Source organism: Coturnix japonica, chromosome 3, assembly GCF_054131305.1.
Source record: "Coturnix japonica strain WE chromosome 3, WE-NBRP24, whole genome shotgun sequence".
NCBI lineage: Eukaryota > Metazoa > Chordata > Aves > Galliformes > Phasianidae > Coturnix > Coturnix japonica.
The window spans coordinates 92,037,963-92,062,063 of record NC_140665.1 but is presented as its reverse complement, the minus strand read 5'-3'; the positions used below and the strand labels follow the sequence as shown (position 1 = coordinate 92,062,063).

Below are 24,101 nucleotides of genomic sequence, written 5' to 3'. Positions count from 1 at the left end.
GGAAATAGGAAATTTGTCATTTCAGGAAGCATTTTCTAAATACATTCCTAGGTACAGCCACAGGAGGGCACTGCTCCCTTGATCAAGGATGTTCAAACTTGGTTGAGAGCACAAGCCCGCATCACGGGGTCAATCTTTACCTTTGGTTATCTCTTTGTTGTCCGTAAGGCCTCCACAGAGAGAAATGGCAATGGAGGGCAAATCTCTGGTTCCATCTGAGGTGCTTTCAACACCACTGTCAGCACCTGAGCTCCCAAAAGACTGCGGAGAATGAGTGGCAGACCGTGGCCCTGTGTCATTTGTGTTTCTGTTTTGTATGTTATCCCCACTGAAAAAGAAAGACCAGACATTCAATCCTCACATATCCATTCCCAAATTTTCTCCCTTTAATGTATACTGCTTAGATCAGATGCACGCTTAAGAATAAAGAGAAATATATTTGCTGGCTTTTGCTATGAAATTTAAACAAACTAGCAGATATCCATTGTCCTTAAGAATTAGACTGCCTCTACTAAATTTCATAAACTACTCATGTATAATTACAGTTTATTTACAAGAGAAAGGGAAAATAATATACAGTAAAAACTTTGCAGATAAACTAAGACTGCTATAATCAAAATTTACACTAGGAGAATTATTCCCAAATATTGAATATCTGCCAGATATGTATATAAATCTTTTACATATTGAATATGCATATATAAGTATATACAAGCTATTAGGACTTGAACATTTTAAGGGGATACTGTTATGTATTTTTTCTTAAAATCAAATGTATATAGATGAGATCATTATAAAGAAACGCAGGCTCATCAAGTTGCTTTTCCATTCCAGATTTACATGAATGCATTTGAGAATGGAATTTGCAATCCAACCTTTCATATCACTAATCTTTCTCTGTTCTGTTGAAACACTAATATTACAACAGCTGATTTTAAGCAAACAGAAAATAAATCAGAAATAGAAGCCAATTTAATTGTTGCTCAATTTAGTCAAATGACTAGAATGCGATGGGACAGAAGATGAGAAACATTAAGAGATTCTGATGAAGATTGAAAAAGGCTTCAATTTGTTTGTTTGGGATGGGCTACTTTTATAAGAAAGCCTACCATGCACCATTAAAAAATGATCTTCAAACATATTATTTATAGGTGATCACTCACAGCAGAACAACATAAGAGTAATAGTTTTATGCTGTTAAAAGTAAGCTACATTCTCAGTAATGAGCAAGGCCAAGGGGATATATATATCCCATGGCCAACTGTTCTCCCAGGGCATGTGAGTAACACCCACAAACATCAGTGTACATTACATAACAACCCGCAAACAATATATGATGCTTGGTAGACCAAAATGGAACATGAATTTTAAGCACAGCTCCTAGGCCCAAATATCAAGTCACCTAAAAGCCCCAACATTTCTGCAAACTGAGGTGAAGACAGAAGGAAAATTTTGAAGAGGCCTCATCTGGTTGGCGTGAACAATTTGATCTCAATGCAAAAGAAAGAAAGCTATACAAACAGCAGAGATATAATCAAACAACTTATACTTTTTGGGGAAATAAAGTGCAGCAACTTCTGGATCCATGTCAGTAAGGTCATCTAAATAGACACCATCAGCACCAAGATGCCGGCTTCGTTTGTCTGTAAGGGATGGTAGAAATAAGCCTATTAACAAGTATTTTCTGAGTAAGAAGTCCAAACTGTTATTGCTATTTAGCTGTTCATTTTAGGATTGAGAAAGAAGACAAGTCGTAACAGTTTGTGAACCACAGTTGCATAAAATGGTACTGCCTAATGTTTCAAAACAAGGTGCTTGTATACATTGCTCACACTTGGAACGCACAAATGGGAAAACAGAGGACTAATCCTGAGACATGCTGCAGCTTTCCTCTTTCAAAGGAAACCACTGGGAATTACAAACTACTGGTCACTACAGGAGATCTATAATGGGTGTGTGCCAAAACCAAAATCTCTGAATTCATACACATTTGATGAATTTGGGGTAAACTTTGCAGCCTTGTCATAAATACCTAATGAAGGAAAACTTCTACGTTTTGACACCATGAGCAAGTCAGGTTTTGAGTGTTCTTTGTAAAGCTTATTCCTTTCCAGGTTTGAAAGTGTCCTAAGGGCACAGATTAATTTATATGGCAATGAGGTGCTTTATCACCATGAACTTTAAAGACAAAAATCATACATGTAAATATGAAGGATCAACAGTTTTACCTTTCTTTCTGGAAGGGGAATCTGTCTTGCCAACTGCCTGGGCTGAGCAAGATGCAGCTTGTTTTATTTCCTCATTGGCAGGCAACGATGGTACAGCTGCTCCTGCAGATTCTGTCTCTGGTTTATTTGTCTCAGCTGGCAAGGGCTCAGTTTCATCAGCAGCTGCTGCATCTGCATGTCCAAGGGCAGGCAGAGGAGATGCACCATTAAACTCCTCTATAGGATCACTCTGGATGACCCGAAAGTGAGTGCTTTCTGAAGGATTTACATCTATTGTGTTAGGTTCCTTAGCTTTGATCAAGGAACTCGCCTATAAGAAAAAACAAACAAAAAAACCAGGCTGCTATACAGAAAAGCTCTTAAAAAATGCAGTACTTTCACCTGCTCTGTTCAATGCAAGATACTCAAGGTTAGCAAGCAACAAATAACTGAGTTTGATGCTACAACATGCAAAAGCCCTTCACTTTGCTACTTACTTGTAAGTATATCTCATATGTACAGATACAGCATAATGCAGCTGCATCCTGGGTCCAGGAAGATTTTGTTCTATGACATGTTCTGCAGTCCTAATTTCCCACACATCTGTGTGAGAGCACATCACAGCTCCCACCTGACCTCCTCTCTTTCAGCACAAACCCCAGCTTTGCCTTAGAAAGTAACCCTGACAAACATTGTTGACTAGAGTCCTCATTACAATCAGGATTCTCTCAGGGAACAGGATGTCGCTTGCTGTCACTCATCAGTACTCCAGGTTAAGATTTTTCTACACTCTGTAGGCATAATTCTAGATCTCCCCAGAGTACAAGACATGTGGTGCTCTTACTGAAGAGAGCTGTAGTCCTACAGCAGCAGCTGTATGGCTGCTATAACCTTCGTGGCAGCGCAAGCTAACATTTACAAAGTGATAAGCAGTATCCAAAGCATAACTCCCAGTTCAGACATGGCCAGATAAATTCAGAATAGCTTTGTTAGGGACATAGACAGGGACTGCAAATGGAAGAACATCCAGGAGAAAGATTGCAAGGCCTGCTTCGCTGACATGCATAGCCTGGGTTCTGTCCCTTTATTCTGTGCCTGTCCCCATCACTCCCACAGTCCTTTCTGCAGAAAAGCCAGCCTTAAGAAGGAGGAAATAAAAATTGCACCCTCAATACCCCCATAGTTGCAACACATCCTTGTAACTAACAATAGGACAAGAGAGAATGGCCCTAAATTGCACCAGAGAAGTTCAGATTGATATTAGGAGTAATTTCTTCCCAGCAAGAGGCATGAGGTATTAGAACAGGCTGCCCAGGGAGGTGGTGGAGTCACCATCCATGGAAGCATTTAAGGAAAGTGTAGATGTAATACTTAGGGACATGGTTTGGTGGACAACAGGACTAGATGATCTTAAGAGATCTGTCCCAACCTTAACGATTTTATCATCTTTGTTTCTCTTGCCCACAGGCAGGTGCAAGTCCTTAAACTCTTGTCCTGAATGAATTCTCTGACTCAGCAGCTCCCAGAGACAGACACGCCTGACCTGCAGCATACTCAGCCGCACATGGTTTCTGTGCAGCTTGGCAGACAATGCTGCCAGCACAACACAGATCCTGCCATCTAGAAGGGCCCTCAGAAAAGCCAGACAGCCTCAGGCTGGACACAGGCACCAAGCCAGTTGAGTCAGGTCATCCAAGAAAGCACATCTGGGCATGTGAAGATTAGTGGACAACTGCAGGTGTTTCTGGATACATATGCACTAAAACAGCCACTTTCAATTTTTTGTGAATCAAGTTGCTAACACCAAGCACCTGCTTTGAATCTAAGGCTCTTTAGGAACAAATTGCAATTTTCCTACATAAAATTTTACAATTTTACATAAAAATGGGATTTCTTCCCCTTTCAGGAACCTGCAGTAAAATAAGCACATTTGCCCAAACAAAGCACAACTGATGCCAGTAAGGAATTAAACTGATCACACCACATACCTTTTTAGCCTGTGGTAGCTCTCCCCAGGCCCAGTGCATGTGAGGATTCTTTAGTCCACTCCTGTCTGTAGGTTTACTGACTAATTCTGAATCACTTTGAGGAGTAGGAGGACGTGAGCCTGATGAGCTGAAGAGAAATAAACAGAAAAAGTAGTACTTATTACAGAAATACTACAAAACCAAAAAAAAAAACCATGACACAGTAAGCACTTTACAAACTGACATGCACCAGTCCAAAGTATGGAAAGTTTTATGATTATTATCTGCCAAATGAGAGAGTATGAAAGCACGGAAACACATTTCAAACAGTTCAGGATCTTCTTAACATTAGCACTCAGTGCCCTCATCACCTGCCATTTTTAGTGACTGCCATCACAGAAGTAGTCTTTGAGAAGATGAAAAGAATGAGATGAGCACCAGACCTGAACACTTCAGGAAGATTTGTGTGTGCGTAGAAAAGAAGAATTGTGAATGGAGATGGCACCAGAAGCAGTAGAAGGGATGTTAGTGTTGTTAGAATGGACATGAAGTATAGAAGTGATTCATTCGGATCAACAAGAAACCTTACCCTGACTAAATAATAAATTAATCTGAAAGTGTTCAGTTTATTACTTCTTTTTACTGTCTAGTTCAATTCTATCTCCATATACATGTCTATAGGGAAAACTGCAGGAGCAGCACACAAAAAATTTGGTTGTTCCCAGCAGAAAAAATATTTAACTCTTCTTTTTTTGTGTGTACCGGAATATAAAATAATTTATTCATCAGGAGATTATCAGTTACATAGCACATTTTTAATGTGAACTCAACAATGTGAAGTTAGTCTTAGCTAACAATAATGCTTTTACCGTAACTTGAAATTCCAAAAATCTAACTTTAAGGAAGCATTATCACCACACAAATCAATCTGTGCATTACAAATATTTTAACTTCCAAAACAAACAAACAAAAAAACCTACTGTTTACTTCAATAAAATACTCTGTCCAGGCTTTGGGGTGTATTCAGCTCAAGTTCTCTCCTTACTCAGCCAGACAGCATAAGAGAATACAGGCATTAATTCAGTTTGGACTAGCAAGCCCATTTTGCAGTGAGAATGCAGACCAAAAGGCTGCCCACTCTCCTAAAACAGAGCAAACACAATCTCCTGAACTTTCAACACAAGTACAATTCCATTTGATACGGTACAAATACTAACACGATCTCAGAGCAGACTGTAATTATTACTACAATGGTATCTCAGCGTAAAAGGTTTGATATCAAATCAGGCTGTCAACATGTATCTACAAGGTAAAGAGAATAAATTACAGTCTTGTTTATAAAAAAAAGAATACTAAAACATTATTATATTTTATATAACCTAGAATATAAACTGGGGTTTTCCAAGCCATTGTGAAACATTAGCATGGAGTTAGAGACCACCCAGTGAGAGCTGTTTTTCCATTAGAGAGAATGGAAACACCCTTCTTCTTACTTCATATGCTATCTTGTTTAACACTCAGTAGCTACTCTCCCCCCACATGATACCCTTCTGGAACAGCAACAGTAATCTCTGTAGTTTATGTGTGCAGAAGGCAGTTATGCAAACCATAGTCTTGCTTGTTTACTGTCTGTTTGCATAGCTCTGCCTCCATGTACGTGATGGCAGATTTGTCTCCTTTATCTGTGCAAGGACTATTTTAGCTGCTATTTCCTTCAGAATACTGCTATCAAAGTAACTTCATACTGCAGACTAATAAAGCTCACAACCACTTTTTTTTTTTGGCTCCACTATTACAGAATCATAGAATCACCAAGGTTGGAAAAGAATCATCCAGTCCAACCATCTACCTAACACCAACATTAAACAGTAAACCATGTCCTTCAGTACAACATCTAAACATTCCTTAAACACCTTCAGGGTCAGTGATTCAACCACCTCTCTCAGCAGCCTATTTCAGCACCTGACCGCTCTTTCAGAGAAGCATTTCCTAATGTCTGTCCTGAATCTCCCCCCATGCAACTTGAGGCCATTCCCTCTAGTCCTATTGCAAGTTACAGAGGAAAAAGAGACTGAAAATACTATATGAAATCAAACCTCAAATTAGTGTCACACTTGCACAAGGGAGATCAATAAAGCTGAACTGCAAGATCTCGCAGGATTTGTAATTCAGTGACAGTAACCCAGAAACAAATCCCCAAATAAAGGACTCCAAAGGATTTTTATTTCTTACACCATCAAGACATTTGTAACACAGGCCAAACTATACACTGCCTTTCATACAATTCTGTCCTCAAGTCAGGCATTGACCCAACCCAGCTGAATTTCTACCTCCTTCTACAGGCTGTTGAAGATACTGCAGATCAAACTAGAGCTACCGGTCCTATCAGCACTGAATAAGAATGGCAAAGTCTGCTCAACCATTTAGATTAGCATGTCCAGTCTACAACCCATAAACATTGAATGCTGGTGTCCCAGACCTACACATTTCTTCGTACAAGCTGTGCATGCACCAAGTGTAGTCTGATGTCAAAGAATTAGGAACTTGGGCTGTGGCTAGCTGCTCCACAGTAGGAAACAACACTTATCTAAGAAACGCTTCCTAATGAAAGTAAGAAAAGCCCAAGGAAGCAGCAGTGTGATCTGCAAAAATGTCCTGTCTCGACAGAAGTCAAATAAGCTGCAAAAAGATAGGCAGAAGGAAAGGGAGGTGCCTCATTTACATTCCAGAATAACTGTGGTCACAGTAGCATTTCTGATCTCATACAGAGGAAAGGAATTGCAGACACAGAGAAGGCCTTATCCAAACCAGTCACTATGGTACCTTAGCTGCGTGTCTCAACTGCAGGACAGCTAAGGTCCAGATCGAATTTGATGGAGCCATAAAGGGCATGTTATTCATTCAAGCCCTACTTGTGCACATGCCCTACCTTCCCAAGACAAATACTGTGGACATCCCTGACTGTCCCAGGATTTCACACAGGCTAGCTGTTGCAACATGATTAGGCTAAAAAGAATAGATCTCCAAGCTGTGAAAGCATCAACATTATCAGTTTTTAGTACCGCCTAAGGTATCTAGCATGGTGCGTATGCTGAGATAAGCAGTGAGCAATTTAGCTGATTCACTACTCAAAGCTTCCCCAGCCTTAAAGGAGATCTGAGGAGATCATATTCAGACACATACTTTAGAAGGTTTAACTTAATTGCTGTAACATCGCTTCTGACTGAAAAAAAAAAATGGGCCTGGTTGCAGAACCTTGAGACACCTTGAAGAAGGTATCAACAAATATCTATACCCACTTTCAGATTTGTAAGAGTCCAGGGCCAGAGGTGGCCCACACTACAGCAAAGGCATAGCTGTGGGTCTCTATCTTTAGGCACGATGCTCTACCTGTAGTGCCATCTTTCCTCCTAAGATGCACCCCATTCCAATCCAACACGCAGAGTGTATTTCAAATCAAGCAACGAGAGAAAAGAGGTTCTGTTTTGACATTTGGCTCCTCCCGTTACCAATTTTGCTTTCTTTATTTCTCACTTTTGAAGGCCATGTTTTGCTTTCACTTTTTCATCTCCAGCAAAAGCAAACTCCTCAGGAAAAACACTGGATAAAAATGGCATTTAAATATACATTGATGGTAAAAAGACACTTCGAAAGGCCAGTCATCAGAGGACTGCAAGACTTTACTCAACAAAGTTCTTCCTCTTTTTTTTGTTATCATCTTAACTTAGTTTTAAACTAGGTCTTCAGTAGCCTGATTTTATGAATATATTAGCTACCTTCATTCGAAGTGTGATTCATTGCAACCTACCTTCAGTCAATGCTCACAAAGAAGAGAGGAAGTGGTTTTCAAAGTCACTTTCTTTAAAAGTGCCTGGGTTAGTAGTGAGTACAGTTATAAATACAGCAAAGTTCATGTCCAATTAATGTGCCAAGTGCATGTTAATGTGTTAAAAGGATTAAAGAGTAGCACAGAAAAGCGGGAGAACAACTGTTCTACCTGTCTGGAGGAGAAAAGTGAGAAGACTGATGAGGACAAGAGTTAGATAGGCCTCCATCTGCTGGAACAGTGAGAAGAGAGGATTGCCCTGTGCAATCTATAGGCTTACTGGACAACACATTGGTAAGAAAAAAAGAAATAAAACAGTGTCATTATTCACAACTAGTACTGATTAACACAAGCTCTTTGTGTATTAGCTACATGAATGACGAATTCACATCTAGAGTTTTCGAAATACAGAATATTGCAATCCAGAAACAAGCAGAACATACAGTACAAAAAAGGCACTGAGGAGGCAGGGTATTGACACACACTCTCACCAGCTAACCTCATTAAGCTGTAGTCAGTGGAGAAAGTTTATTATAGAATGCCATATAAAACATCTAAATTAAGCCACTAAGAACACTTCCTTGCTCTTCTTTCTTCCATTCCTAACCCATAGAGGCAGTTCGTTGAGATAAGACATGCCATAGTCTTACTGATACTACTCCACTTTGAGATGCGTACAGCCACATAGACATACACACACACACTTCATTCTTATTTTAATGAATGCAACTGACAACAAGTGAAAAGTTATCAGTTTTTGACAGTATTTCCAAAATGGAAATGGACATAAACATTCATTTTTTAAAAAGGAGTGTACTTAAAGTGCTCAAGGTTTTACATGTCTGCAGTCAGTGAAGTCCTTAGAAAGAGTGTGCATCAGGTAAACACCTTTGACAACACATGCATTCTCTTTGAAGTATATTCATCTGCTAATACCATTGTTTGTATTTAAGTATTCTTTAGGATCTGTGGGCCTGGATTTCTATGCACGTGTTTGTTGAATCAAGAGTTAACCTGAAGTTGTTCTACACTATCTAATTTCATCGAGCAATTGACAGTGACCACATTTGATAGCAAAATGTTAATAAGACTTCATATAGCACTAGCATATAAGAAATTAATGAAAAGAGATCTATATCTAGAACCGTACCATCAAAAACTTACCTTTGAATAGGTGACCATTCTCCATCTGAACGAGGGTAAGATGAAGACTGAGAATAAGTAGAAACAGTAGGAGCCTTTATATCAGATACTTCATCAACAAACACATCTGGAACAAGAATCCTAGGAAAAGACATGGCATTAAATATATATATATATTTGATTACTCAACTGTTATATACCACAAAAAATTGTGGGGGGGCGGGTGTCGGGGGGGAAAGGGGGTAAAAACACCTACTGCTATGTCAATACTTGGAGTACTGACATATAGACATGTCATCTGATTCACACCTTCCTAGTCCACAGCATGACTGAAGACTATAGTTATTTTAAGTGCCATTTCCATTATTTGTTAGTAGTATTTCTTATAGCTTTCTAACCAAAAGCTTTCTTAGAGAAACATGTTTATCAGCCATGTGTACCAGCTTCAAAATCACTGTCAGATGGTACAGAACAGAACATTAACCCTGCACTAGGCTTCCATTATAAATCTCCATTCCACTGTGATACCTTGGACTGTCCAAAGGTTCCTTTTCTTCCTCTGAGCTAATCTCTATAGGAAACATGTCTTCATCTTCTGATGTATCTCCAACGTCTTCTCTTTTTAAGCTGTCTATTTTGTGGGTAGACTTCCTCCTCTTTTTCCTCCTCTTTTTCACAGAGCTACAGACTGCAGATGTTTCAGTACCAGGCTGAGAACCATGAGCTTGGGGTGGTACTTGCGAGGATACACTGTTGTCCAGGTTTCTTATCCTGTCAATTGAGTTCCTCTTCAGCTGAGCTTCCATTAAAGCAGTTCCCTCAGACAAAATGGGGGATGTAGACAGATGATAAGGAATTACCTCCTGAGAAATATGAAATCCAAACCATGAAAAAAAGTTAGTCCTTCTGTCAGTCACAAAGTAGAAATCAGTCTGCTCAGTGTATGTGTTCAAAGTCAAGATTTCTGAGAGAAAAAAAGTTGTGATAATACCATCCTCTGCTGTACACATCCTTAGATCACATGAACTGTGTATGTTATTTCTGTTCACACACTGACATGCATATAAGCCCATAATTTTTAGTTATGTGATGACTTCCTTTAGATTTTCTCCAACCTCAGCAACCAAGAAAATGCTTAGTACCGAGTTCCAATAGCAGAAAAACATCCAGAAACTTTCAAATTTACAGAATGAATAAAAATACATTTTTCAACAAAAATCTCTAAACTCAGAACTGACTTAGAAGAGTAAACACTGTGTTTTAACAAGCTGGAATTTTGATTCTTACCTGATCATTATCCATCTCCTGGACAAAAAAGGCTTCTCCATTGTCTCCCAGTTTCATGTGCAAATCTACAGCCTCTCCGTTAATTTCTATGTCAACCTGGAAGTCAGTAACATTTAAATAAATTAAAATAACATTGTTTTAGATACAGTTTCTGTTCAGCTATCCTAACACTGTCACTGGACAAATACTTCTCAGTGAAGTGTAGGAAGCCTCCTCATAAACAAAAAATAATCCACTATGCTTGTGAAGGGACAGGGGATTTTTCTTGCCCTTCACAAGGCCATCAGTTTTCAGGATGATGTCCTAACTTGTTCAGCTCATCATTGTCTAGCTCCCCAGGAAGGTTTACAGCCATTATATAAAGCCCTGAATCTTTTCAATTGAAACTCTAGATGCTTCATTCACCACATAAATCTTTTCTCCCTTTTAATTCACAACCTAATTTTTCAGAGTACAGAAAGTGCTTCCATATGTAAATTTCTAACATCCTGCCTTTCAAATTAATTAAACGGGTACTATGAGAAGCTAAAACAAAAATTGATTTTTATTCTCTACACGATCCACATATTGATTTCTCCCACACATTTATCTCAGCACTCAGTACATCACCAACCATTCCCATTTCTTGTCAGGAAGAGTTCTCTTCTTTGCTTATAATCATTTTTGCCACTAACAGCTTTTCCACTTTTACAGAGGTGGAGTTGGACAACCCTACATTTACTTTACTAGAAATTATATGATTTGGGCATAGTAACAATTTCAACTGTTATCCATTGTAAATGTTTGTGCTCCTTTTTGATTCAGGTAAAGTTTAAAGAATGATGACATTGGAATTTTTCTGCTGAATAGTTACAGATACACTCTCAGCTCAGACTGCATGTCCTTATGAATTAATTCCTAAAATAATGCATGTTTTTAATAATTAATTCCTAAAATAATCTGTCATGAATTAGTCACTGTCAACCTCTTGTCTAATACCATACGGCCAGATCTTTCAGCTTGATTACATTTATCTAAAGTCCTCACCACTTTTTCTAGCTTTATCTTAATATTCATTACCTGAAAAACATCACCTCATTGTAAATCCCTATTTATAAATACCAATGCACATGTTAAAAAGAAGCGATCTTACAACGTAGTCACTAATGAAATTGAGAATATGCCCAAACTGGCACATTCAAACTTTTGCTCTGTAAAAAATAAACACTAAAGATTTCAAGGTTCCTTTTTATTATTACAGCCAGTGTCTTATAAATTATTAGAGATTACCACACTTCTAAGCGTAACTGTTTTAAGTGAAACTTGCTTCAATTTGATCACTTTATAAAGAATGCCCAAACTAAACCTTGACTGGCATACAGAGTATCTATTAGATTTCACACCACTGGAGCCAAATCACAGACAGAATACATCCAAAGTGTCAGTTCTCACCACTTTCTCCCTGGAACGCAGAACTCCCATTTTTCCAAAGCGCACATGGAATGGAGAACACTGAAGATTTCCATCTGGCTGACGTACAACAATTATATCGATACATCCTGACAGCGTGGCTGGGTTCAGTCCTTTATAGAGCTCCTTCACGGTTACAAACACTTGCCCTGCTAACTGTCCAACGTAGTTCATGGTTTGGACCTGAAAAGCAACAGACTAAACAGATTAGGTTTGGTGCTCTGCTTTATATTTTAAAGACATTTGAGATTCCAGCAAGTGTTATTCTCTTGTTTCATTAATTAATAACTTCACACAAAATCAGGACTTCTCAACTACTTTATTTAGAACTGACATAGGCATAGAGACCTATTAAAAAGCAAAAATGAAACCTTTTAACTCTCGGAATTGTAACAACTTTCAAAAGTTTGTAATATTACTTGCATTCAAAACCATAGTCAGAGTTTCAAACTGCAGTTTCTACTTTATTGCTGAAAGAAAAGCATTGCTGCAGAACAAAACATCTTCTATCATTTATTGAGCTCTCAAAATGGAATATAATTTTCTCATATATTTCTATGAGCTTTTAAGGGCAGGGCAAGGGATGGTTCTAAGCAGATCTCCTTTTCCACTCCATTAAAGACAAAGACTATTCTCCCACTCAGCTGAGATTTCTGCTGTTAAAAGACTACTGTAAGGCACACGTGCAAAAGATACAAATGGTTTGGTACTCCAGAGCTTCTGAACTTTGGAGTGCTACCTAAATGCAACTCTACTATACTCTAAAAATATCTTTTTGGTACAAGCAGGTTTATTAAAAATGAGGCACGTGTTTATGGCTAAGATTGGCTTTATTTCCCCTCCTCTCCCAATTAGTACAGTTTCTCCCTTCTTAATACATATTCTCATTAAAAAAACAGTCCCTACACAAGACAGCATGTATATACTTAGACACTCATAAATCCAACAAGTCTTTAAAAGGCTCACAAAATATGAAGGAACTTAAGTAGATATTCTACAGAACATTAGAAACTTCAGGGACTGTATTAGTTCCTTTGTTTTTGTTTTTCTTCCAGTACCTCTTGCAGATTCTGAGATAGTGATGTCAAGAATATCCTTGTAGGCTCAGTATGTGTGCTTAGAATGCCTGGCATACAAGTCTTCTGCAGGGCTGCACATCACCCAGACATCAACAGAGAGGGCAGGCAATGGTAAAACACAGTGCTGATGAGAACAGAATTGAGCTCAGTCTGAGACAGTCACCACACTGAGCTGCACAGCACGCCTTAAACAGCAGTTCCAACACAGGCTTCTTTCAGCTCTGTCCTCTTGGTAACAACAAAATGATGCAGGTGTGAAACGATTCAAAAAATAGCTCTGATTTTTTAACAGTGGTTTATACTCAGAAGCAAACAAACAAACAAAACTATTAAAAGAACGCCGTGAAAACTGACCTGTCTACTTCAAAGGATTTGGCACGACATAATACATTAACTGCTGAAATCCACAAATTCAGGCACCTAGGAAGTGCCACTGACAAGTCAGCATGAATGAACTTGATAAAGAGTCATTATATTCAATTCTCCAGTATTCAACTGGCAGCAGCATCCTGGGCTCCTACAATAAGCACGTTAGTAACATACTTTTCATGAATGTACATCCAGCTGAGAGCTGTTACACTGAGAGCTTTAAACCTCATGATGCAGCTTGTGCTGCGTCATAATTGTTGGAACATCAGCCTGAAAGGGGCTTCTAGAGCCCCCTGTACCACAACTCTGCATAAGGCAGGGTCATCTTGGCCTGGAACACCAATCAAGCTCTCACTGCATTCAAGGATGGAGATTTCACAGCTTCACCATGCACTTGTTGCCACATCCCCATAGTGAGGATCTTCTACCCAGAATCTAATTAGAATTTCCCACAGTTTGAGCCTGTTGCCTCCTGTTTTATCACTCTGCACCTCTGAGCAAATCTTGGACATTTCCTCTGTACTCCCAGCAGGTTGCCGACTGCCCTAAAGATTCAGCAGAACTAGCTTTCCCAGTCTCTCCCTGTAAGCCATAAGCAAATGTGACCATACTGCCTGTCCTGTCTTTGGACGCACATCATTTCTATGCTGGTGAATTAAAAGTCAGACATTATCCTCAAGCTCTGTGGCCAAGTGGAACAGCACAGCTTGCTTTCACACAGTGCAAGCCTATTATCCCTATAAAAATAATAAAATCAAATCAAATAACCACATTCAAATAGTCAGCTAGTGGCAGACATTCAGTCCAGACTGGGCTGAACCAGGCCCATGCTGAAAAAAACACTGCAGAATTAAGAGAATGACAGATTAATCCCATAGGAATCACATAAAAATGGTTCTATATCATAAACATGGGCAACAAAAGGGAGTTCTAACAGGGATATGGTTCAGAAATGGGACTCTGAGAGATACAGGCCCCTTGTCTTAGCTTTTGCAATTGCCTGTCAAAACTGAGACTGTTTACATGCTAAGTTTTTAAGTTTATTTTGCCAACCTACAGTCAGGCAACACTGTGTCAGCACTCCAGGAAACCAACATTCCTCAAACCCCAGAGAGGCTGTGTGTGGTTTTAGTGCAACATTTCACTCTGGCAGCTCCCAGACATCTTTCACACACTAACCAGGCAGCTGTGACTTCAGCAATAAGCACAGGGTTTACGCCATGGCTAAAACCCACCGCCTGCTTGTTAATTATGCTAGATTTAGCAAAGCTTGTTTCTCATACCATGGAATCAAACTAGTAGAGCATAAAGTATTTTTTGCTGCTGGGAAAGCTCAAGATCCTTTTGATCCAAGCTTTCAGCATTTAGAGCAGCCCATAATGCTTCTGCCATTATTCTCAAATGGTCTGAAACGCTGCACAGCCCCCAAATGATTCATCCATTATGAAATTAAAAGTATTTTCTAGCATCATTTTTAATGTCAAATTAACTGGCATCCCCTGCCAGAGAACAACTCCAACCTATATTAGGACAGCCATCACTCTTCAGAATTTATCATTTTGTGAAAAATAAAGCACTGGGTGCTACCTTATTACTTAATTACTTATCCAAGAGTAGCTTTAGCAACATCATCTTCAGGCCTTCCTGAAGTTTCAGCTCTACTGGATGCCCCCCACCTATTTCAAATGCACCATCACCTGAATCATCTGCTTGGCTTCTGTTATGGAGATGCAAAGCTTGAGAGAGACTGGACCACATCTGAGGATCAAACTGTTTCTCCTCCAAGGGAATTATTCCTCACACACAGCAGAGTCATCAGCAACATTTAAGAGAGGTAAGCACTGACTGCTGTCATTTTATTATGTGCCAAACACTTATTTTCTTGACTCTGAAATAACTCAGTTCTGTTTGCAGTATTGAACACCAATCCCCTCTACAGCAATTAATAGAATTCTTCCATTGTATCGGAGCTTAAAGTCTAAAAACATTGATAATGAAGTTCTTCCAGTAACATTCTCTGGAGAGATTTTTTTCCCCTCAAAATTAAGATAAACCCTTCACTTCAATAAAGCAACTACAAAAGCTCATAAAATCCAATTTTCTACTGTTTTAAAAGAGGTATTTCTATCTATTAGTAAATGATCAACATCTTGCAAAGTCATTAATGCTGAGTCACCATTCCATCCAAACCCCCTAAGTTTTAACACATCTCTGGTTGGACTCTGAAAATCATTAATAGCTTTTGAAAACCTTCTTGCTGGCTCCTACATCAAACCAACCCAGGGTCATGGCTATGAACCCCATTGCATAGACACTGTGTAGGTTTGTAGCAAACCTAGGTTTAGGTCTCTATTTTGCAACAAAATCCATATATCATTTTGTCCAAGTTACTAAGGTTGGGATCTAGATTGTGTTTAACTCCCACTGGTTTCAAGTGGGGTCTGTCCACATGGCTACATTATAAAGTAGCAAGATACAGACAAACCTTGCTAAGACATACTTCTTTTTTCCCCGGGTAGGAAAGGGAACCTGGACACACAAGCTTGAAGGAAGCCATAAGCAGCCACATTTCTGATATGGACAAGTTGTGAGGGAAGCTGTACGCTGAACAGTGAAATTCTGTTTGTTTCACTAATAGGATAGCAAACTCTAGACCAAACCTGATTATGCAGTCTTTCCACATCTCTCCATAGTCACAGCAGTATGAGACAGACTGCATTCCTGCAGGTGATTTGACATTGCTTCTGGTCAGCTGGGAATAGATACAAGTCACTTGCTCATCCCAAACTAGAAAGGAACATGCTGCATGTGGTTGGCTCAACACCAGAGTAAGTTTTCCTGCCAGCAGAAATACTTTCAGGTTGGGATTATTCTGGGCTTAATTCTATTAGGAGCTATTTGACTCCTATTTGGAGTTAGCCAAGGGCTGTAACTTCTTATGATGTCCACAGAGTCAAACAGATCAAGTGTCAAAGTTATTCTCCAAGCTGCAAGTCATTCCCAGAACCTGCTTGCTCACAGATAGAGCCTTTGACTATCTGATGACTATCCTACTTGTTATTGCCGAGATTTTACCACAATCTCTCCCATCTGAAATACTGTAATTCTCATATACTTGAGCAAGTTCCCATAAATAACAGCATATTTCATTGAAAAAAAAGCTGAAATAATTGATTTAAAGTGAAGACTACAAACATGTCTGTACTGAATCCTGGTATTCAGAGGGAGGACAAGTCTGGCCTCTTGTCCCACAGTCAGCATATCTGAGTCCAAGTGAACTACTTCATGATCAGCTTAAGCCAACTGTAGTCCCACACCAACCTCCCAAATGCACAGTCCCAGCTTGCCTAGTAGGGACCACTAAAGCAACACAGACTGGTCTGACACCCACTTGAATCGGCACTGCACAAATACGATCAAACTTTACGACAAACTGAAACTACAGAGTAGTGTTTGAAACTAAGAGCTTTGGAATCAACTGGCGAATATATCATAGATCACATCCCGTGCTGCCCTGGGCTATTGTTCCAGTGTCAGAGCAGGAACACAAATGAGAGAGGAGGCACAGCTGTAGCTCTATTCTGTGCTGACTCCTCACATGACTGGCATCCCCTCTTTCAGTGGGACTGGAAATTAAAATATCTTTCCAACTATAACGCTGTATTTTCAGAGCTTAAGGTAAGAACTTTCTGCATTCAATGTGTTTTTAATAATTGCTGAGCGTACGTGTGCTGAACAGATAAATAAACATGTACACCTGCACATCTGTAGGTATGAAAAAGGGCCAACAACTGAAACTTACCCAGCTCCCTCACAACCAGACCACAGTGAGCCAGGTAAGCAGGACACTGATAAGTGACATGGGCTACCAGAAAGTATTTAAAACCATCAGTAGCTATTTTTATGTCATTATGTCTAAAATCATCGCATTATTGAACCTTCCTGCTATTATTACATTATTATTATACTTCTCCTCCAGTTCCTTTCATGGCAATAGGCTCCTTTCACTGTAACAGGAGCATCTGGCTTCTAACTGACACAAGGACGATAACAAAACCCAACCCACAGACACTGAACGTTTGCCAGAAGTCGCTGTCTTGAGACAGCACAGACACAGAGAAAACAAAATAAACAAAGCACGCACACAATAAATAAATAAATAAATAAAATTAAAAAAATCCAGCGAATCAAAACAGAGAATAATGACAGAATAGAGAGTTCCGACACCCAAGTTCAGCTTTACACATTCAGAAGGCACATGCCGATCAGGCCCTGCCTATGACTCGTTCATCATGCCACCTCCGAGCAGCGCCTGTTAAACGGCGGCGAATCACAGCAAAGAAAACGAGCTGCCACCGGGTGATGCCCCGGGCAGCCCACCCAGGCATCTCGGAGCCCGAGCCCTCCCTTAACCCACCCGCACGACCCCAACCCCCGGCTCCCACCTCCGCCGCCTCCCGGCAGCATCCACCGGACCCGGACCGCCTCGGGTTGCTCCGCTCCGTTCCCCGCCGCCTTTGCCACGGCTGCACAACCCGGTGCCGCCCCGGAGGAGGGACCGCAGCGGGGCGGTGTGAAGGGCTCCCCGTGACGGCCCTGCCCCGATCGGGCTCCGGGGAGGAGCCGCCTCCCGACCTGGTGGTGGTGGTGTGACGTGGGGGCGGACCGTCGTTGTTCCGCCGATCGAAGGGATGGAGGAGGCGCCGGCAAACAGCACGGACTCACTCCATTCCAGTTCAGTCCCAGAGCGCTCTGTACTAAAGGCCGAACTAGGAGATGAGGACAGGTCGCTCACATAGCTGCCCCAGTGTTTGTTGCTCCCCCTTTCTGTGAGGGGCTGTCTGCTGGTTCCACTTAAAGTCATTGTTTGAAGCTTGCAGTGACAAGAACAGAGATAGCCCGGGGTGTAGCTAAATAGGGACATGGGTGTGCATTGCTAAATGCATCAGATAGCTGGATCTCTCACAGCAAGTAGAAGGGGACGGAGCTAAGTGCCAAACAAATGATCAGGAAACAGTAAAACACAGGAATAAAAAGAGGGCAGAGAACATGCACAAAGAAGGATCAAAGCTCATAAATGAGCTGGAAAAGAACCAACCAGCTTTAGTAACAAGATACAGACAAACCTTGTACAGGATACAGACAAACAATGTAAGCATTAAAACAGGATTTTCCAAAGTGTTTTTCGTGTGCCTACATGTTCTGATCCCCACCATATAGCGCAGCAGAAGCCCAGGGAGAGTTCCTTGTTGAGCAATCAGCAATTAAGTCTTCTATTTTCTACTAACTTTCCAGTCATACTGTAAAAGGAGCTCCTTGCAGTCTCCCCTCATCCTTCACCTACTTGTGATTCTTTGCAGGGTTTCTCTTCAGCAGTTCTTTCTGCAGTTCAAACTCTCTTAGCTAAGGCTTTTGCAGCCTAGAACTGCTAGATGATGAGCCTGATACACTCTCACAAGCTCAAATTCCTGTTGGCTGTTCTCCATTTCCAGTTACAGAGCTACATAAACAATTTCACATCTGCTTTAGAACAAAAATTCAGTGAAAGCAGTTTCTGCAGGCCTACAACAAATATGGGTGTTCATTTATTCCCCCCAAAAAAACAATGTGCAACTTGACCCAAGAATACCTGCACTGCGCTTTCATTTCCCATATAATTTCTTGTTTTTACAGGCACTGAGATGTGCTGGTGAATAGTCCCACCCCTGATGTAAATACAAGAAGCTCTGCCTGTGCCAGCAACGGATCCTGCCCAGCTCTCTGCTGCATTCATGTGGAATGCAGTTCTGTATTGTGTTCCCCTTTGAGTGAGTGGTATCCTCCAGCCCTCACAGTTCAGGACTGCTTTAATGCACTGTTCCACTACGGGCTTTCACTACTGTATTTATATAATAACATAATTGTAACACACTGAATGAAAGTCACTATCTTTTCACAGCCTCAACACCACCCACTCCTCTCCGCTGCTCTCAGAAATCCAGCAATGAGTGCCTCACTGTTGGAAAGTTGTGTTCACTTATTTACCATGTCCAGCCATCTGCTGCTTGATGAAACAGCCCACAAATAATGTTCTACATTTTCAAGGGTTTGATGTGCTAGGTTACATTTTCTCTTTCTATGCTGCAGTGCAAATATAGCCATGATAGAAGTAGGATGCTGAGGAGAGAGCCAAATGCTTGCTCAGCAACTATAAGATTCTGCTAGCAGCATGACACCATCTTAGTCCTTCTGCTTAGTCCTGATGTTCTTGCTGATGTTGTGACAATCGTCACTGAGGACAGTGTTCCTCAAATTTCTTCTCAGAATGACTTTTGTCAATTGATTCTGAAATCCTTACTCTTCGGTGCTCAACATACATCAGCTCAACTGTTCTCATCATTGACATCTGTTTAGAGAACCAAGCATTAGCACAGAATCTTCTGCACCACACAAGCTTTAGCGTGGTCATGGATGTGGGTTTGGCTCAGTCCCATGCCTGGGCATAGTTTGGAGGATAATGTGGCCACAGACCATACAAGACTATGGGGCAGACTGAAGTAATGTGTCTGAGGGAGTTGCTCCATATGGTCAGGATGTATGTGATGCCCTTGTAAGAGAATAATCCATGGTATGAAGAAGTTTTGAATTTCAGGTCATTCTCTCCTTTGCCAGGTTTCTGGAGGCATGTTTAGGCAAAACAAGTTTATTTCCTAAGTTTGGACTCCACAACTGCCCACAGACTTTCAAAGGACCTGCTCATGGAAGTTTGTTCTTTCCATTCCTTCTCTGATCTGTATCCACCCATTATGACTCATTTAACACTTGATTCCTGCCCCAAAGAACACTTATCAGTTCAGCTTGTGTGCATATGGCTTTGGCACAGTGCTTCTAACCGAGGACGCAGTTTCATAGTTACTATGAAAAGACAGGTTGCAAGAAATTTGACCTGTGGAGTCTTCTGGTGATTAATAAAACTGGCTTTGAAAAAGTCAAAAAGAAGAAAGGTTTAATAAAAGTCAAGCATAGGTTACTAGAATTTAGTACATACGTTTATGCAGAAGAAAAAAGAAGAAAGAGAAAAAGAAAAAGAAAAAAAAAAAAAAAAAAGGTTTCAGTTATAGAATCATAGAATCACCAAGGTTGGAAAAGACCTAAAAGATCATCCAGTCCAACCGTTCACCTATTACTAATAGCTCCCACTAAACCATGTCCCTCAACACAACATCCAGTCATTCCTTGAACACCCCCAGGGTCGGTGACTCCACCACCTCCCTGGGCAGTTCTTGAGGCATTAGATTTTCCTGGCAAGTGTGTTGGCCATTCAGCCAAACAACCACTCAGACCAGAAAGTTATTTAACGCATTATCTCTCATGCCTCTAATCGCACACTAAATAGGGAATGTATCTTCAGGCTTATAGTGCCTGGGTTATGAATGACTGCAATTGTCAGTGCTTACACAATGTCCATGTAAAAATGATTCAATAAATGCAGAACTTGAGCTTTTAGCTAATTTATAATGTATTCATAAGCAAATATAGCTCTGGAATCTGGTGCTGACCATCCTGATAATAAACTCAGTACCTCAAGCTGTATAAGTTGTACAAGCAGTATAAGAGTTGATCTAGTTTTATTCCAGTGTAAGCATTAAAACCTCTGGCTCGACAATTATCTAATTAAACGTCTCATCATCTTAATAGTAATTCTCCTAATGTAAGTAAGTATTTTATACATTACCTACAGTGCCTTTAATGATCTACTGAATCTTCCATCTCCATCATATTTTTTCCTTTTTATTTTCCTTCAGTTGCCTGCCAATTCACTTTTCCTTTCATTTGAAGGCACAGTAATGGTCGTTATTGTAGCACATAGATGTATGTAGAAGTTACTTAGTTGCAGAGATTTATAAAACCTTTATCTGTCCTGCTGGCTTTCCTTTGTCTGTTTCTGGGATGGACTGTTCCCACTCTATCAGTGCGAGGCTCTTGAAGATCTCAGTAGAACACAACCTCAAAAAGGGTTAGAGTGCTGTCCTTATCCAGCATAAAGCCATGCAGGACATTTTATTCTTTATTCCATATAAAACTGTCTTGCTTTTGTCAGTGTGTTGAGCGTGTCAAATTTAAGCTGATGCTTCTTGCTTGCATCAGCTGCAAAATCTACCCTACCTGAGCTCCTTGCCCTTTGCCAACTTCAGGTTTTGGATTCTGCTTTCCATATGGTCACAATTCCCAGTACTGTAATCGCCTGCTGACACCGCCAGTCACAAAGGTGTTACACAACACCGTGCTGACATCATTTCTTATCTTCCTTCTTTGTTCTCACTGGTAAGAGGTGAGCAATGACATCATCTCAGGAGGATTACAAGGTCTTCAAAAGGACTATAAAGTCTAAGTCATTGAGAAGGTGGAGTGACGGGTGAAAAGGGAAACTGGGGATTATTTTGTCAAGTGTAGGATTGCAGTTTTCCAGGAACTACAAATGAAATTTGAGGCAGGGCAGGAGGTACTAATTATTTACCAAAATGTTCATCTCTCAGACAAACACATTTATCAGCTGCCATGCCATCAGGGCTTGCATTGCATAACCAAATTTGATTTTGGACCAACTACTTTTGGACCAACTACTTTTGGACTTAGTTTTGTGATACACGGTTTTCTACCTACTCCTCACTAAAAAATACTCCCAAAAAGGAGATCTGCAGCCAATGAACTACTCAATAAGTGGGTTGGTTTTTTTTCTCCTCAGAATATAATGACTTGATAATGAACGTTCTTAAATGAGCCTTTCTTTAGATCCACACAAAGCCATGAAAACCATGAAAACCTCAGAGCTTCCTTCATATCCCATATCCTTCCATAGTCAAAATACCAGGCTATTGAGAAACAGTGCCATGCATTGACTCCTATGATGCAAACATGGCCGAAACAAAAGAGGAGAGGAATATTCAAGTGACAAACAAGGGAGGCTAAATATATCTATCAACTCTCATGGAGGTCTACTTGTGCCTTTCTAGTCTCATTACAAAGTAATTTATCTCCAAATCTTCATCTTAATCTCTCTAAATATAATCTTAGAAATCTTAGAAAATCAGGAGTGCTGGTAAATCAAAGCAATCAGATTGTATGAGATTACAGAGATAACAGTGAAGTCATCAACGTGCTCTTTCCTTAGCCAAAGCCCAGAGTTTCCAAGTAGACGTGTTCAAACAAAAGACTGTGCACTGTTCAGGCAAAATACATATTTTTGTTTAAATATACCTGCATACAAGAAAGGAATGACTACATACACCTCCAGAATGATTATATACACCTCCAGAGGAATACCCTCCACTCTGCTTTGGATTGAAATGCTTTCCAGCCCAAAAGCTACATTTTCTTCAGCCCAGTACTCTGCATGGCTAAGAGCTTTCACCCAAAACACTGTTCTCAAAGCACAGCAAATGACAAGCAAGATTTTGTTTGTTTGGAACAAAATATTACAAAATGTGCTTTGAGAACTCCAAACAAAGCTGCTGTATTTCTCAGAGTGTAATCTTTTCTTTGCTGTTTCTGTACCTTTTGCAAACTACAACAGTTATCTTAAAGCGGTGAACTGACTCCTAAAAAGCTATTCAGAAACCAATTCCTTCTGTTGGGAAGATCATTGCTTTCTTCATACTTATGTCTACATCAGATTGCCTAGGAATACTGAATTATCTTACTAAACAGGTTGGGAAAGCTACTGCTTGGAGAAGTACTTGCTTTTCTTTCAGCAAGACTCAACTACAATAAAAGAAGATCTATCTGAATGTGAGAAAGAAGTTCTTTACTGTGAGGGTGACAGAGCATTGGAACAGGCTGCCCAGAGAGGTTGTGGGGTCTTCCTTCTCTGGGAATATTCAGCACCCTCCTGGATGCCTTCCTGTGTAACCTGTAGGGAACCTGCCTTAGCAGGGGGTTGGATCAATCATCTCCAGAGTTCCCTTCCAGCCCCTAAAGTCTTGTGGTTCTCTGATTCTTGAATATTTGAAATGGTAGATTGTAGCCAGGTTACAGCATTTTTAAAAGAACTTGTGTTTCTTAATAAGGCTCTTTTTCACTTTTCCCAATTCAGCCTGCACAGCAGGTTTGGATCCTGCACCTCCAGCTGAAATGTTTCATCTTTCCCTCTGCAGAGATTTCTGTAGCAGCAAGAAAGAAAGGAGAGTCCAAGTCTGATCAACAGCTGTGGCCCTCAGGTCTTTCCACATTGTCTTTTCATTTGCTCCCACATGCTGTGAGGCCTTAGCCTGGCAGCAGCACCTGGCAGCACAGGTTTTCAATCTCTCTGATCTTTAGCCTCTGAATAAATATCAGGGGGTTTGGAGGGAGGGGTGAGATACTGTTCTGAGGGATAACCCATCTCAGTGGCATTTTCTTTGCACTGCTCCTCTTGGGATTTTAATGATTACAGTTTATGACAAGTGTGTATTTGTTCTGGATTTGAAGTGTAGTCATCCTTAGCATGCCTGTAGCATAACAACGTTTAAAGAATATATTGTGTTTAAACAATCTTTTGGTTGTACTGTCAGAGCTATCTTAACCACACTGCTTCCAGGATCATTTATTCTCAAAATCCTATTGTTACTGATAAAGATAATAACCAAGGTGCTACTGAAGTCCTATAAACAAGTTGAGACATAAAGTTAAATACAGTAATAGGCAATAAATGCTCTTTAATTACTTGCATCAAGTCCAAGTAGTTAATCGGTATATAAAGTTGTTTACTGCAATCTTTCTCCTATTTAAGCACGTTCACTCTCCTGGTTTGGGCTCA

At 40.3% G+C, this 24,101-nt stretch overlaps 1 protein-coding gene across 11 annotated transcripts in view; it reads right to left on the bottom strand.

Annotated features, from left to right (window-relative positions):
- Positions 1-24,101, bottom strand: part of LPIN1 (lipin 1) — a 64,355-nt gene that overhangs the window by 22,227 nt on the left and 18,027 nt on the right. For 4 of the 11 annotated variants that reach the window (XM_015859437.3, XM_015859438.3, XM_015859439.3 and 1 more), the window contains 9 exons: positions 11,862-12,062; positions 10,431-10,526; positions 9,672-10,006; positions 9,165-9,284; positions 8,172-8,279; positions 4,196-4,322; positions 2,229-2,538; positions 1,550-1,643; positions 141-328 (listed from right to left, as the gene is read on the bottom strand). In XM_015859437.3, coding sequence (XP_015714923.1) covers positions 141-328; positions 1,550-1,643; positions 2,229-2,538; positions 4,196-4,322; positions 8,172-8,279; positions 9,165-9,284; positions 9,672-10,006; positions 10,431-10,526; positions 11,862-12,062 — 1,579 coding nt within the window. Of the gene's footprint in view, positions 1-140; positions 329-1,549; positions 1,644-2,228; positions 2,539-4,195; positions 4,323-8,171; positions 8,280-9,164; positions 9,285-9,671; positions 10,007-10,430; positions 10,527-11,861; positions 12,063-17,772; positions 17,852-24,101 lie in introns of those variants that run through there. The other 7 variants (XM_015859440.3, XM_015859443.3, XM_085542180.1 and 4 more) reach the window with 3 other exon arrangements.